The following is a 16,423-nucleotide window of genomic DNA, read 5'->3' on the forward strand; positions in this document are numbered from 1 at the left end:
TTTATATCTTACAAATAGTGTTGCTGTATTTCTTTTATTTTTTTAATGATTTTGCTTAATTAAAACATTTTATCTTTTTTTTTTACTGTTACCTATGTAGTTTGCAAGACTTTCGCTGATGTTTTCTTTGAGCATTATTAAAAAAGCAAATGGTTATTTTCCTAACCTGATATAGTTAAGACCACAGAAACTTAAAACTAACGTTAAATACATTGAGTGAGCTTGAGATTTTCAAAAAACAAAAAATTTAAAGTTTCTTCTGTTTTTAATTTTTTTTTATCTCAATTTAGGTAGGTGTAGTTATAGCGAGCAATGAAAAAAAGTTTACAGGGTTGACCAAAGTGGTTAAGTAAATCGAACAAAATAAAACACCGTTGACGTTTATACTTTAATGCAGACCATCTCAAAAAAGTAGCTTTTAATGAATATTCTCGTTATAATTCTTAAATATACTTTAATTTTTGGCCGTAAATTATTTGCTTTAAAATCTTTTTTAAACATCAAAATCTTAAATTGTAATCTTTAAAATTTAATTTTTCTTCAAGTACCTTTATTTTGATTTATTTGCAGACCTTTATGTTATGTATTCTCTTTTTGTATGTGTATTTTTAAATTATTGGTTTAATCTGTAATACAGTATTGGCAAATTTATAGTATCATTTACTTTGTTTGTGAACAAAAATCTTTTTTCTATAAATTATGATATAAAACTGCTTTGCTAATATATTTAAGATAAAATTATATATTTTAACAAACGTTTAACTGATCGTAGATATACAAAACTGGCATTTTATCATATTTATAACTTTATAGATGTTTATCTTTTTTTTAAATTAAAATAGTACGTATCATATTCATATCCTAATCAAAATAGATACTTAACGTGTTAGACAAGTTTGAATTAACTATTTGAAAGCAGTTTAAGAATGTATATATTTTTATATTTAAGTTAGGATAGCATTACAGTCAGTTATAAATCTGATTAAGTATAAAAGTTATGTTAATTAGGTATTTTACTAGGTTTTAGGCAGCTCTTTCACTATCTATTAAAAACAACCTGTTAGGCTCAATTTCGTTTTAAATGCACTCAAATCAACATCTTTAAGATTATTAAACTCAAAATAAGATTATTAATTTCAGCTGTACAATAAAATAATTTTCAAGAAAAAACTTTTTATTTTTACAGGGCTGTTAGACAACGGCATTTACTTTTATTTTCTATAGTCTGTTCTTAACTCAAGATAAAAGTTTTATATAATAAATTTTTATATTTAAACGTTTATATAAAAAGTTCATGTTATTTAGCAAAAATTTTGTGCTAAAGTAATATGTGTTTAAAAGTCACAACATCGTTAAAACTAACACCCCTTAAAAATTTCTAAAAAATATAGATATTTGAAATTTGTTCGTTAAACAATTTTGCATGTTTTCAAATATATAATGTGATATTTTTGTGTATAACACGTCAGTATTTCTTGTATCAAAGTTTTTATAGGTATTCTTTTCAGTGAGCTCTTAAGTATCTAGTTACTGCTTTATATTAATAATAATCTAATGAAAACCTAAAATATTTTATCAGAGCTAGCAAGAAGTTCAAAATGATCGAAGGAATTTACAACATAAACTTATGAAAAAGGTTTTCAATTAAGAGTTTTTATGTTTCTTAGATTATAAGTTATTTATTTAAGGCTATAATTGTTAAAACAATAATTAAGTTCAAAATTTTAACTTGAATAATCTTTCAATTATTTTTTAGACCGGACACACAGTTTTTCAAACTTAAATTCACGAAGACAAATTAATAAGTATTTTAAAATCTGTAATGCTGGCACATATTAGCATTAGTGTACAGTACACTTAAAATTAGGTTCCGTATCCGGCCCCGGAGCGAAAACCTGCTTGCTAATGTTTGAAAAGTTTAAATTAAATCTGGCAAGCAAAAGATAAAACTGCTGCCCGCGAGCATACAAATTTGGCCATCTAAACCACGTTTTGAAACCTACACTAGATACTCTGGGATTTGAAATGAAGAGCAAAAAAAAGTCTTAGGTAGAATTAACAAGGTTACATATAACTAGTATTTTGTGAAAATAAACTAGATGATTGAGTAATTTTAATGAATTAAACAAAATAAAAATACTTCAGCCAGCTGACTAAAAAACGTTCTCACCCCTTATATAGAGCTTCAAAATCCGTTCATTCCAAAGTACAATTTTACAAGTATTTATTACACTATTTTCAAAGCTCTACACACTAAAAGTGTTATATGTATATCCATAAAATATAAAACGTTGTTAAACACTTATACTTTTATTTGAATTTTTATTATTCTTTGTAAGCATGTTCTTGTATGACGATAAGTACCTAAGCATTCTAATACTTAACCAAACTACGCTTTATTTAAGCAATAAATATACGATAAGTTATCAGTAACTTATAAGCTAATAAAAAATTAAAGTTTATTAATTTTTCTGGTATTCATTGTTTGAAGAGGTATAACCAAATTACATGCTAACTGTTTATTATTTGTTTTATCTTGTTCATTACACACAATCTATATAGTAATTAAATTAATTGTTTTTTCCTTATAAAACATAAAGTTTACATTGTTTGTTTATATTTAAATTTTTATTGATTAAACATTGAATAATTATAATTATGTAGGATTTCATAAAAAAAAACATGCATTTTTTTCAAGCTAAAATCATTTTGCGGGTCAGAGATTTCTGTTTGGCAAGCTAGATTTAATCCAAAAGTTGTAGTTTGATTATATTTGGATTAATGATTCTGTTTTGTCAGACAAATATACATGATTAGTTTACAATTATTATTTTTAGATTATAGATGTTTTATTTCTACAACATGCTCAGTTCTGTCAGTTTTCTTCGGCATGCTCGGATTTCGGCCTTACTATAAATAAGCCTTAAGAAGACTAAAATTCTAAGTCAAGGAACAAATATTTTACCATCAATCAAGATCAATTGTAAGGATATCGAGAATGTAGATAACTTTGTATACCTTGGCTCAAATGTTGCGTCAAACGCATCATTGGACAAAGAAATAAATAGTCGCTATGGCAAAGCATCAGGCACTTTCGCTCGCTTGACTGCAAGAGTTTGGGATAACCAAAAGCTAAGCATTCGAAAAAAGGCTAACGTTTACCGTTCCTGTGTCTGCAGTACTCTGCTTTACGGTAGCGAGACATGGACGTTACCTAGCGTACAGGAGAAGAAAATCAATACCTTCCACCTACGATGCCTTCGTCGCATCCTTGGAATTACTTGGCAGCAAAAGATCACCAATGAGGAAGTATTGAGACGTACTGGTCTTACCACTATGTACTTTACCCTCAGTCAGTGCAGGCTTCGCTGACTCGGTCATATCCTGAGAATGAATACTGAGCGGATCCCAAAGTTTCTATTGTATGGCGAGTTGGTCGTTGGTAAACGAAACCGAGGACGTCCAAAATTACGTTTTAAGGATGTATGCAAGCGCGACCTAAAAAGCTTGAACATTGGAACTGATGATTGGGAGTTGCTTGCAAATGACCGTGCCAAATGGAGATCAACTATACACAAAAGACTGCAAGAAAGAGAAAAGGAATATTTTAGAAAAACGAAGAAGAAGATGAAAAAATAAGAAGCAGAATGAATTTAATTGTTTTTTTTTAAACATGTAATTTTTTTTTTTTTTTCTCTGTGCACAACACGCATAGCCGATCTCGGCTGATAGCGGGCCTTATATATATATATTTCTACAACAAAAAAACTTGACTAATAAGCTTATTAATAAGTTTAGTCCTTAATAACTTAATAATGATAGTTATTTGTATTTCTTACAGTTGTATCCAAAATTTAAAAAAAAAATTTAATCGACAGGCATGAAAATATTATGAAAACAAATATGTCAGTCTACGAAATAGCTGACCTACATTAACGGTCTCGGAACTCAGTAAAAGATAAATTTTATCAAATGTAAAACAAGTTTTAAGTAATGAAGATTATCTTGCTCTAAACAAAGTAAACAAAAAGAAACTTTAAAATATGTGAACAGTTGGCTAACTACTTATGAAACATTTAGTATGAAAATATAAATTATGGTCCTTCTTTGTTAGTTATCTACAAATTTCACAAGGCCACTAAATGTTAGTATAATTATTTTTTATTGTATTTTTTTTTTTTTTTTTTTTAGTTTTAAGATTGTATAATTTTAAGTAACGTGCATTTTCCTAAATTTAGCCTAACAACATTAAAATCATCATATGCTAGTAACTTTAAACTATAGGTTTTAATTAGATTTTACTCAGTTTTTTGTTATACATTTTTCTTTTTAACTTCTTTTATTTCAAGTTTAGCCTGATGCCTTCCTACTTGTTATCACATAAATTTTTACAGATTTAAAACAACTGAAGATCTCGTTTTTTTAAACGAGTGAAACATTGTATTGTATTAAAATTTTAAAAAATTATCATTGAATTAAAGTTAAATTTAACAAAATCTATACTATCAGTAATCATCAACTTGACAAAATGACAATATGGAATAAATTTTAAGGTAAATAACATATACATCTTATTTCACTTAACTTAAATAATATCAAATATATACGTTTATGAAAAAAAATTAATTCATTAAACATTATGCATAAACTATAATACTTCTTAGTTCTCATTTATATTTTTCAGTAAAACTTGATTAGTTTAAAAATACTCACATGCTGGAAAAAATGATATATTTTAATGCACAAATCAACTAAAAATTTTATAAGTTTAAACACTCATTGCGTCAATCTTAGTCAAAAATTGCAATACTTGAGTAACAGTAAGTAAACAAATGTGTTAAACAATATTATGAACAGTGGTATGTAAAGTTAGAGAAGCTTTAAAGATACCTTAGTTTAGTTGAACGACATGAGAATAATGTTTTAAAAAGTATTTTTTACAGAACAGCATAAAATTATGTTCACTAGCTTTATAATTAACTTCATATGAAAAAAGAAAGAAAGTTATAAGCAAAAAACAAAAAGTAAATGTAAAATAATGGCTGAAAAATATAGAAAAACATGTTTTAAGCAGTCTGAAATAGTACAGCTTTTAAAAAGAAGGCAACAAAAACTTAAAAGTAATCAATCTAATATATATATATAAAACAGTCCATAAAAATATATAGTGACCAAAGGACCTTCAAAATTTTGTTTAATTTAATTTATTATTTACTGCTTGGTAACTAGAAACTGTAAATCATTTATTTTGAGCATCATTTATCCATTGACTTATTATTTTCTTTTCTTCTTCACGAGCATCTATGACTGTTTGCGGGTCATTTGCATGTGGTCCTCTGTTTTTGTGATAAAACAACTTATGTTTATTCGGTTTTGAATAAACAAACTTACTTAAAAGTAAAAAGAACAAATTCGACATCATTGTAATGAAAAAATTAGAAATTTCTTATACTAAATTAAGTACTTTATAAACGGGATATCGGATTAAAATCATTAGTAAAAATCACTCACAATGAAATGTATATATTTTATTACCAACGAAAAAAATATAAAACTAAACCTTAAATCGAAATGATGAGCTCCTCCCTTGACGAAGACGTATGGAAGATTTTTGCTGAGATCTTTATTGACACCTCCTGGACCCCATGGGTCCAAATCCCCATTTGAAAAAATTATGTTGCTCGCTAATACTAGTTTGTCTGTCCAAAACTGATGAAAAAGTTTTTATCAAAAAAAAGTTAAGGATTTTAAAGGCCTATTGTTTTTTAACTAGTTTGTTTATCATATTTTTTATTGGCTTTTAATTTACCAACATCGACTAAACTAAATTGAAAAACATCTTCTATTATAAATATAACAAAATAATTGAAATAAGCCTATCTTAAATTTTGTTCAACTAATTTTTTAAATTTGCTGATAGTTCGCTTTGAAACTTTACTTAATTCAAAAAATATATAGAGCTCAATATAAAAATACTATATAAAAGTTTATCTAAAGTAACTCTTTGATAACTTATGTCTTTAATTATGCATTTGTAAAAAAAATTGTTAATTTTTAAAAGTTAAAATTTTACAAAACTTTTAATTTACCAAAAATTATAAAACATCTAAGCTTTTTTAGACATTGGAAACAAAGCTTAAAATTTTTTATAAAACTATATTTCAAATACTTAGGCTAACAACTGCTGGAATTGATTTTAAAATATTGAAAACTAGTCAACAGCTTAATCAAAATAAAATAAAATTTGCAATATTTTGATACATTCAACTAACATCCATATGGATCCAGTTCTTTCTGGGTTGTACTTTGTATTTTTTCTGACAATAATCGACACGATCCTGGTCGTCGAACTTGATAACAGGGAACATGTCGTCCACACCAGTTGTACCACCTGGGAGAATTATCTCCGTACAAGCCTGAACATTATTGTTTGTTTACAAATAAAGTTTGCATTTTCATTTGAAATATTACTTATAAATAAAACTTATTGTTTTAATTATAATAAATGAAATAAGAAAACTTTATGATTAGATTTTGAAAAAGGAAACTGACGAAAGCTTATATATAAAGTAAAGGAGTTGTTATTAGTATTTTTCAAGCACTTTTGTTATCTTCGAATAACGGCAAAGTCTGTAAATCATGTAGCAAAATTAACGGGGTCAATTTTTAATTTTTAACTTTTATTTTAAAAACTTATGCAGTTTATACTAATTTACTTTTTAAAACAAATGAAGCAAATATTTATTTTTTATTTAGCTACCAAGTGTACTATAGGTTTGGTTGTTAGAAAACATACAAAGTATGTTTTGTCAAGTTTTTGTTTTTAATATTAACTAATTGCTCAATTAACTATCTACTTTCCATGACTTTTACAAGTTTTACTTTAGAATATCATTTTACTGTACTGACGAGCTCTGTTAGCGAAATTTAGTTTGCTAAATTAATTTTTGAAAAAAAAAAATTATAACAATAAACATGTTAACTAAACGATTTTAGCTAATATGTAATTAATGTGGGCATAAAAGTTAATACTTTATTGTAAAAAAAAAACATTAAAAGTCGTTAAATTGTTTGCATAATGCTTACAACATTACTAGTGATTCTGTGAAAAACAAATACTTTTTTGTTCAGTTAAACACAAATGTGTTAATAAAAAAAGTTTCTTTAAATCATGTGCTTGGTAGTACTCTGCTTAAAAGTTTCTGGATTTTGTAGGTTTTTTGTTATTAATTAAACAAATTTTGTAAAACTAGAACGAAAAAAGATTATAAATACCTAATTTGAGTTTTAATTTTTATAGCAATTAAAAAGAAATAAACGATTAGTTAACCTAGAGCTATGTAGTATTCGTTTTTTTTTTCATTCTAGAACAAAAATAATAAACATAACCTTACTTAAAGTAAGCATAAAAAAAAAGTTATCATTAAAGAAAATCACCTATTTACAGTATGCATGTAAAATGAAATTCCAATTAAAATTCAAGTAAAACCTGATAATCCCATGCAATAGCGTCGCTACCCAAACCGCAACCAGTAGGATCGCTGCAGTGCACATACTCCTGCATGATGTCGTGACACTGCGTCGTGTTACCGTAGTTCAACCCGGTTATTTGTGCCAAACCTTCCAGTGATGTTGCCGCTCCTACTGCATTGTAGCATGCTTCCTGTTTTCATATATTTTGATATTTGCTGAAATGTAAATGGCAAAAAATGTATTGTGAAATAATTATGTGTTCAAAACAGCCATTTTTCAATAATAAAAAATTGTTTGTGTAGCACAGGGTCACCCCTTTTGGGCGTTTTTAGTTAGGGAAAATAAGTAGTAAGGGGGAATATAAAAAATGAGTAATTAACTAGTAAACGGGCAATATCTAGTAAAGGGTGTGATTGTGAAAGGGAGTTTCAAAAACCGTGTTGTAGCATCTGTTTTGTTTTTAAACATTGTGTTTACAATTTTTTAACTTAGAGAAGTATACATTTTATAACCTCCCAACTATTATTGTATTCACATTAAGCTTTATAAAATAAAAGGACTGCGTCAAAAACTAACTATTTCAAACACAGTTTTTACTAAATATGTTATAGAATTTAATAATTACCGCTTAAAAAATAAGTTCAAAACTTTAATATTTATTTAAATTAAAAATTTAAACACTCAACTCGTTTAATAACGTAATTGATGTGATAATTACATTTCTACTAATAAACATTAAAACATTTAAAGCAACAGAAGTATTTTATTTAAAAAAAAGATAAGATAAACAAATAAGTTAACGCGTGAATCATAACTAAAAATTAACAACTTAGTAATATTAAATGAGTAATAAAAAAAAACTAACATGACCTTCATCACATCAGTTGTAAATTAATCAAACTAACGTAATTGAAAACAATTTTAACGGTATCGTATTTAAAACAATTTTAACGGTATCGTATTTGAAAAAAAAACTTATTAATAAAAATACGAATTTGGACAAAAAGTTGAATCTTTGGAACAATTGATTCTTATTAAATATACCAAAATAAAAATTAAGGCTAGGAAACGCATTAAATGGCAGTAAGTTTTAAAGAAAACAGAAGATGACAAGCTGCCTTGGCAACTAACCTTTACAGGGTGGCCAGGTAATGGTGCGAGGAAGTTTGTGGGATATGGGTAGTTCATCATGGCAAGAATGGTGAAAGCGTTGCGAATCCATTCAAGCAGGTGCGAGTAATTTTCCTTTGTTATTTGCTGGCAAGTGTTGAACATACTGCTTATTTCATCATAGTTTCCCGAATCTGCTTTGCTGTTTTGTTGATTGTTTGACATACTATTGGCATATTATTCACTTACTTTTAATACTAGCAAAATCCTTTTTAGGATTAAAACTTAGATATTTAAAACATAACTGTTTAACATACTTAGTTATTGTATAGCCCGTAAGATTAAAAACAAATTTTGTATACTTTACGAGTTCAAACATCTCCCTAAAAAACTGTGTGGCTGTAAAAACATTTATCAAAATATAATTTAAAGACCTTTCAACTTGTAGCTACTTTTTACACAAATGCTCATAGTAAAGTAAAGCTTGCGTAAAGTTGTAATAAATGCCTAAAATCTATATGCAATTAAATAAGCAATTAATTATCATAAAAACTATTGTATGATTTTTTAAAATTCTATAAATAATTAAATTAAGTAAAAAACTGATTAAAATATATTCTTTTTTAACATTTACCAAAAAAAAACCTTTGAAGCTGTTGAAATCCGTCAATAACAGATTGCTTGCAACCTTCAGCTGATGCGGCAAAGGTGTCGGTTACAGATTTCCAAAATCCATGAGAGTCGCCTTCGCCAGTGATCCAGTAGAGAGGTGCTGATGCCGACAGCGCACCTTCAACCAGGTTCGGATATCTTATTCTCATGTAAGCTGCTAGCTGGCCCCCGTAGCTATATATTGCCAAAAGGGTGAAAAGTTAAGAACAAACTAACAAAATAACAAAAGTCTAAATCAAATTAATAAATATTTAAATCAAAACAACTTTGTTGAAATAACTAACAGTTATTTTTTTTTCGTAATTTACTCAAAATATTTTTTAAGGGATTTATGAAAAGTTAAATTTTGTTTTTAAGTAAAATAAAGTAATTATTTGCGTAACTTATTATTAATAAATATCCTCAAGAAAAGCTTTGAATCACAAAATGCCTAAACTTTTTCTTATTTTAACTGATATTATATAAACTTATTGAATAACTTTATCATTATCTTATTTAATTATGATTACTGTTTTCAAACTTTGATGACTAACCTAGATTGTTGGAATATATTTTAAACTATAGACAGTTACAGATGTTTTGGCGCAAAGATTTTAGACTTATTAAAATAAATTTTTCTGTTTAACTTTTAATAAATGAACGAATCAGAATTTTATTTTATCAAATACTTAACAAACCTTCCACCAAACGTGATAACAGGTGACTTTTCGCAATCGTACTCCTTTTTTAGGTGTTGGATCAACGTAGCGAAATCGGCCATTGCTTGCTCCATCGTTAGCAATCCGATGTTGCCCTCATCAAATGACTTGTCACCGAATGGTAGTGATTTACCATAATATCTCTGTTAAGTAAAATCAGCTTTTGACAAAAGTTATTTACTTGCACTAAAACCGCTGCTTACTAACTTCTAAGTTGCTTAGCTAGAACGGGTAATACAAATTTGGATCAGCTCTTCAAACAAAGCTAATTATTTTATTTTATGTAAACTTTTTATGTGCCTTTAAATCAACGATAAAATCAGTTCTATATAAAAAATATAAAAATTTTATTGTTATTAACAAGTACAAACGTGTTCAGCAAAAACAATCATAGCTTTGCTATCTTTTCCAAACCAATTAACAAAACCGGAAGCTTGCTTGAAACTTTCAATGTCTCCTTCATTCCCAGTATAAAAAAATATAGGAGAAGGACTTTTATCCCAGTAATCAGCTGTTGAAATATAATTACTATATAAAATTTAGAATAGTAAAAACTTCAACACTCACTAAGTAACAGTATATTTTGACAAAATTATACTCAAAAATAAAATTTACTTTTGCTTGAATTCTAAGAAACACTCTATTTGACCTTATGCTTTACCTGATTTTATATATGTTTTTTTAAATACTTAACATTTTATGCAAAAATCAAATAACTTGAACATAACTTTTAAACTTAAATTTTTGTTTTGTATCATGAAGCTCAGTATTACAACAAATAAATAAACTTATAGAAATGTTTTAGAAAAAAAAACTGTTATTAAACTGTATAACAGCTTGTAGTTATATATAAACTCGTTTTAAATCATAATTAAGAAAATTTAAAATTGTGTTTATGGGCATATTTTTAAGACCTTTTTTTACAAAAACTAACATTGGCATTATTTAAAAGCTTGAGAATACATACTACAACAGGGGTTGGCAGCCTTTTATGAGTCACAGACTAAATTTTACAAATAAATTGGCTTGTGGGCCCTGTATTAAAAAGGCTTTAGTGGGTCATTAAATGTTATTTGAAAATATTTGTAGTGTTCAACATAAACATACTATTTTAACCAAAAATTTGATAAAATAAGCAACAGTAGAGCGCTTAGTAATGAGTAGTTATTGAATAAAAAGTTAAATTTTAATATTTTATCACAAAAACTTTTTGCATTTATGTTTTAAAAAGGTGTGCTTGAAGCTGAAAAAAGATTTTGGCTTTGGAGGTCGCATTTGGCCCGCAGATCACAGTTTGCCAAACCCTGTACTATAAGATACTTTTTATAGAACAAAAAAATTTAAACAAATATTTAAGATATAACCAGTTTTGAAAAAAAATTGGATACAACCTACGGAGTCAAAAATTTTCAAGGTCAATTTTCAGAGAACTTTAAAAATCATTAAAAATCTATCTTCTCCTTTATTTTTTACGCTATTGACCTCAAATTTTTATGAAATGTTCCTTGTATTATAAGAAAATATTCGATTGTAATAGTTTTATAAAAATAAAAAAAAATTGACCAAAAAAAAAAAAAACTTTTTTTTTTGATAAAAAACTTATTTTTAGAATTTTTATTTTAATTCCTTGAATGGGATTATTCATTATTATCTTAAGATTAAACTGAAAAAGTTCGAGAAAGATTGCTTATATTGAGTAAATAAAAAAAGTTTTTTTTTATCTTTATGACTTTGTTGTTCCATAATGATCCTATTGAACTCTCCTACTTTGTCCCCTAATACCTCAAAAACTAAATGTCATTGAAAAAATAGTAAAAAGCTACTTTTAGTTAAGATAAAGATCTTTAAAACAAAATCAGCATGTAAAAAAAGTCCCTTACTCCCCTATGCCCTTAATTTAGCCATCAACAAAAGAATACCTATAAAAACTTTTATTTATTATTTTTTGAACTAATTTAAAGCAACATATTTTAACTAAAACGACATAAAAACTTTAGAAGAACCAAACAATAAAGTTATGGAGATGTTGCAATGAGAACAATGCTATCATTATACATTAAACAACTATATACTTATTAATTAATTTAAACTTAAGTTTTGTTTATACTAACGTTAATTAAAATAATCATTGTAAAATAATTGAAACAAATAATTTTATATAATATAACTAATATTTAGATCAAAGTCTTTTGAATATTTAAGAGTTTTGTAAAATTATATTCAACTTACTTCTTTATAACTAAAATTATTGTACTCATAAAACTTTATTTAATATTTAACTTAAGGTTACCTAAACCTTCTTTTAAATTTTAAATAAATATTAAAAATCGGTTTTAACTTTTTATTTTATTTTTAGGATTAATTGTTAATAGAAAAATAATTAGTAAAAACTACAAGCTAAGTAAAAAAAATATGAAAAAAAGTCTAAAACATTAAAATCTATTCGAAAAATATATTTAATTATCAGCAAGTTAACTTTTTTATCACTTTTATCTTGTGATAAATATCTATTCCAGATTGCATCACTTAAAAATTTATAACTAAATATGTTGTAAGGTTAAAAAAAAGAAGAAAACTATTACTAATAATATGAAGTACTACAAAATAAAATAGTAAAAGTTAACTATTCAAACACATAATTCTGTAAGGAAATAGTTAAGTTGAAAATAAAAACATTTTTTTAATCTGATTTTTTATATATTTACGTTATAAGTGTTTATTTTGGATAAAAATATTACACTATTCATTGGATAAAGTAAACGAAAATTTTTCAGTTTACTATAGCAAAAAAAACGTGAACAAGTCTATTGCGGAAAGAAAAGCAGAAAAATTTCAAAGCTTATACATACAATTTATTAGACTAAAATTATAAAAACCAACCAACAAAGACTTCAAGTGATACAAAAATTACTAAACAAACGATTATCGAATCTAGATAAAAATGTATAGGTTTTGCTATCTATAGTTTACAAAGAAACTTAAAAGGAGTCGAAAAAAGAAATTAATCCACAAACAACTTTTTGTAGTAAAAACATATTAAATACTTACTGTTGATCAAATAGCGCTGTTCATAGGTATTTTCTCCGTTTGACTGAAAATTAAAATGGTCTAGTACTTGTGTAAAGTATTCCGTTTTAAAACCATCATCATTGATTTGTTTTTTTAAGTTCGGTTTTTTGAAACGTAGCACATTACTCTTGTTTCGAAAAATTTTTGAACTAAAAAATGTTCCGGAAACACCAATGGCAAGGCACAAAACAAGTATTAAAAAATTTAATTTTTCATTCATATTCTTTACTAAATAATTAAAAAAGGTTTAATTTAACAATAAATTTCAGCTAATTATGTTAAAGAGTTCACTAATTACCTAGGAAAAAAGTTTTGATTTACTTAAGATATACCTACTAAAATTATATGCTCAGTTTTTAAAAAAAAGTGAGACATTTTTAACAATTATTATATTATCAAAAAGTAAAACCTTTTTACTAAAACAATTTAAAATTTTAATAGGTGCTAATAAAAACGTATGAAACTATAGATATCTTAAAACAATAAGTTATCTAACTCTATGTTTGCAAACTTAAACAAATATACTATTATACAGCGTATGGACTGCTAATTACAAAATATTTTTGTTTCAAAACTTAGTACAACTAATTATCAAATAAAGTTTTAGTATTACATAAACATTAATATTGTAAAATCGAAAAATAGAACTAGAAGTAAAATGAATTTTTAATTTATAAAACACAGTTTTCTAAGGGAATTTACAAGCTAAATACTATACAATAGCTTTTCAAATAAAAATTTCAAAACACTTTAGTGTATAGATACAGGGTTGTCACTCGTACATGTAAAAAAATATTATGAGTAACTAAAAACTAGCCTAAACTAGGTTAATATTTATTTTTTAATATTTACTTTTACTTTAGGTCTTTATAAGGACAAAACTGATTTGGTAACTGCATTTGCAATGCAGCAAAAAGTTGATATGAATAGAGTGCAAAAATCTGAGATTTTAAAAGTGAGTAAATAAAGAATGTTTTAAATAAATTTTACCTTGTTATCTTTAAATAAGACATTATATACTACTTTTTTTAAATATTTGTTTGTCAATGTAATGTTAACTTTATGTTAAACATTCAAACTAAGGGATTAGTATTAAAGTAACTTGTTCCTTTTGTTCAAAAAATTAACTTATTTTGAACTACAAAACAAAATGGGTTTTTAAAACATTAGTAGCTACAAGGTGAAAAATTTACGGATATTTGATATTATTTTAAAAAAAAACACTGAAAATAAAACCAAGTAAACTTAGAAAATGACATAATATTGAAGATAAGCTTGTCAACTCTGTAAATAGTATAATATATATATACTTTTGAATATTTTAACTTTTTACAATTTTTTTAGTAGTAACAACTTAAAAATCAAATATAGGCAAACAAAACCAAAGGATCTTTTGTATTACTATTTATTATAAATCTAATTCATATAAAAACAAATATATTAAACACTAATCAAAATTTATAAATTGTTAATTTAGTATAATAAAATAATTAGCATTGAGTTAGTAGTTTAAATCTATTCAGACATAAAGAAACTTAATAAAATAATTTTAAATTTTAAAAGTAGTTTTAAAAATTGGAAACATTTTTATTTTATCTTCTTCTATAATGTTTTCTTTCCTGGCGGCGTGAATTACTTTCAGATCTTCTGTGAAGGTTTGACCAAGACCTACTTCTTGACCTTCTAGTTCTAATATCTGGCGATTCAGACGAACTAGTTGATCTTTTTCTTTTAATTTTTTTAATATATTTGACAGACTTTTTACTTTTCTTGCTCTTTTTAACTTTTTTAGGTTGAGTTTCAATAGTGTCTTTTTCTTTAAGAATCTTGTTTTTGTTCTTGTATTTTTCCTCAAGCTTTCTCTTTAAAATTCTGCTCTTAATCTCATATTCTTGGCGCTCTTTTTCTCTTTCTTCTTCGAGTTTTTTTTGCTCTTGAAGAAGCTCTACTCTTCTGTGTCTTTCTTTTTCTTGAGCTTCTTTTACTTCTTGTTCAAGTCTGCACATTAAAGTAGTCACAAGCCTGGTTGCTTTCAGTCTGTTCATTGCTTTTTCCAATTTTATTTCATCGCGAGCCAACTGCATCATAGCTTTAGCTTGAGCTTTTCTTCTGTCTTTTTCTTCCTGTTTCTTCTTTCTCTTTTCCTCTTTTTTGAGCCTCTTCAATTCAACCTGTCTTTCTTCTTCTGCTATCCTTTTCCTTTCTTTTTCTTCAGCTCTTTCTTTTTCTTTTCTTTTCTGTTCTTCTCGCCTTTTCTGCAACATCAGTATGTTTTCTTTTTCAATTTTTCTGTTTTCAATTGATGAATTTGAAAGGTGTTTTGTCTTATCAAAGTCCACTTTAATGTTCACAGCAACTGCTTTTTCTTCATTCTCCTTCATCAGCAGCTTCATGTTCTTAAAAGACGACATGCAGTTTGCAAAGGACATGTAATTTTCATACTGAATGTAAACATCAAACAGCAGCTGCTGATCATAAGTAAAATTTGTGAAGCTTTTCTTGCTACTGTTTAGGCCCTGTTGCATATCAGCTTGGTACGGGTCAAGCATGGGCACATCAACATTTCGTACTTTGCCATAGGCAGAAAATAACTTTTTTATTTTTTCTGGGTTAACTGTACCAGCCTTGTCTGTGGAGAAGAACTGGCAGGGGACTTGGCTCAAGTAAACAGTATCAGGCCTCTCACCAGGCTGAGTCTCATCAAATTTGTTTGAATCTCCAAAAAACTCATCCCATTCCTGTCTTGTGGGATAGTGATACAAACTTTTTGCTTCTACACAAGAAACTTTGAGCACTTCTGAGTAGCCAGGTAACTTAATAGCTTTTGAATTCAGCGCCTTTATATAGGACCTAATAAGAGTCTTGTTTCCTATTTCCACATCAAACTTAATGTATTCGTTTGTGCTTCTTGCAAGTGAAAAGCTTTTCAAAATTAATGGAGTGCAAAGGTCTTTTAATTTGACTTGAAGTTCCCAGTTGGAAATAGTTTGACCAGCAACTTTAACTTTAGGTAAATTCACTGTAATGTTGATCCTTGCTATTGGTTTAAGAAACAAATCCAATTCAGGATGTATTTTCCTGACATCAGTAAAATCCTGCACTACTGTTTGATTCATTAGTTTTTATAATTTAGTCTGTAGAAAGATAAATAATTTAACAAACTTTAAAATTTTACAGTAACAATCAAAAAGTTTAAACTTAAAAAGTAAAATAAAAGTTTTACAGCGAAGCAACAGTATGATTCAAATTGTGTTGAACTACAGAATAAAATACATATCAAATCAGTATTAGTGCTTTTTAACTCAAAATTACTATCTTAAGATTATATCAATTGAATCTTTAAACTAAAAAATAATTTTTTTAATCATTCGAATTTTATCAGACTTACAGTAGTAGCTTTA

The 16,423-nt window shown here is 26.6% G+C and overlaps 2 protein-coding genes across 2 annotated transcripts; both read right to left on the reverse strand.

The window, feature by feature from the left end:
- Positions 1-4,717: 4,717 nt before the first annotated feature.
- On the reverse strand, positions 4,718-13,270 carry LOC145829259 (dipeptidyl peptidase 2-like). The gene is made up of 9 exons (XM_082937005.1): positions 13,002-13,270; positions 10,325-10,464; positions 9,933-10,096; positions 9,229-9,429; positions 8,605-8,785; positions 7,490-7,663; positions 6,273-6,416; positions 5,561-5,709; positions 4,718-5,336 (listed from the first exon to the last, which is right to left on the reverse strand). The coding sequence occupies exons 1-9, from the start codon at positions 13,240-13,242 to the stop codon at positions 5,240-5,242; spliced, it is 1,491 nt and encodes a 496-aa protein (XP_082793131.1). The 5' UTR covers positions 13,243-13,270; the 3' UTR covers positions 4,718-5,239.
- An 825-nt stretch (positions 13,271-14,095) lies between these two features.
- Positions 14,096-16,149, reverse strand: LOC145829258 (A-kinase anchor protein 17A-like). Its single transcript, XM_082937004.1, has one exon. It carries the CDS (start codon positions 16,136-16,138, stop codon positions 14,615-14,617), a length of 1,524 nt encoding a protein of 507 aa, XP_082793130.1. The 5' UTR covers positions 16,139-16,149; the 3' UTR covers positions 14,096-14,614.
- Positions 16,150-16,423: the final 274 nt, after the last annotated feature.

The sequence above is a fragment of the Thalia democratica genome, chromosome 2 (genome assembly GCF_965202585.1).
Source record: "Thalia democratica chromosome 2, ktThaDemo2.hap1.1, whole genome shotgun sequence".
Taxonomy (NCBI): domain Eukaryota; kingdom Metazoa; phylum Chordata; class Thaliacea; order Salpida; family Salpidae; genus Thalia; species Thalia democratica.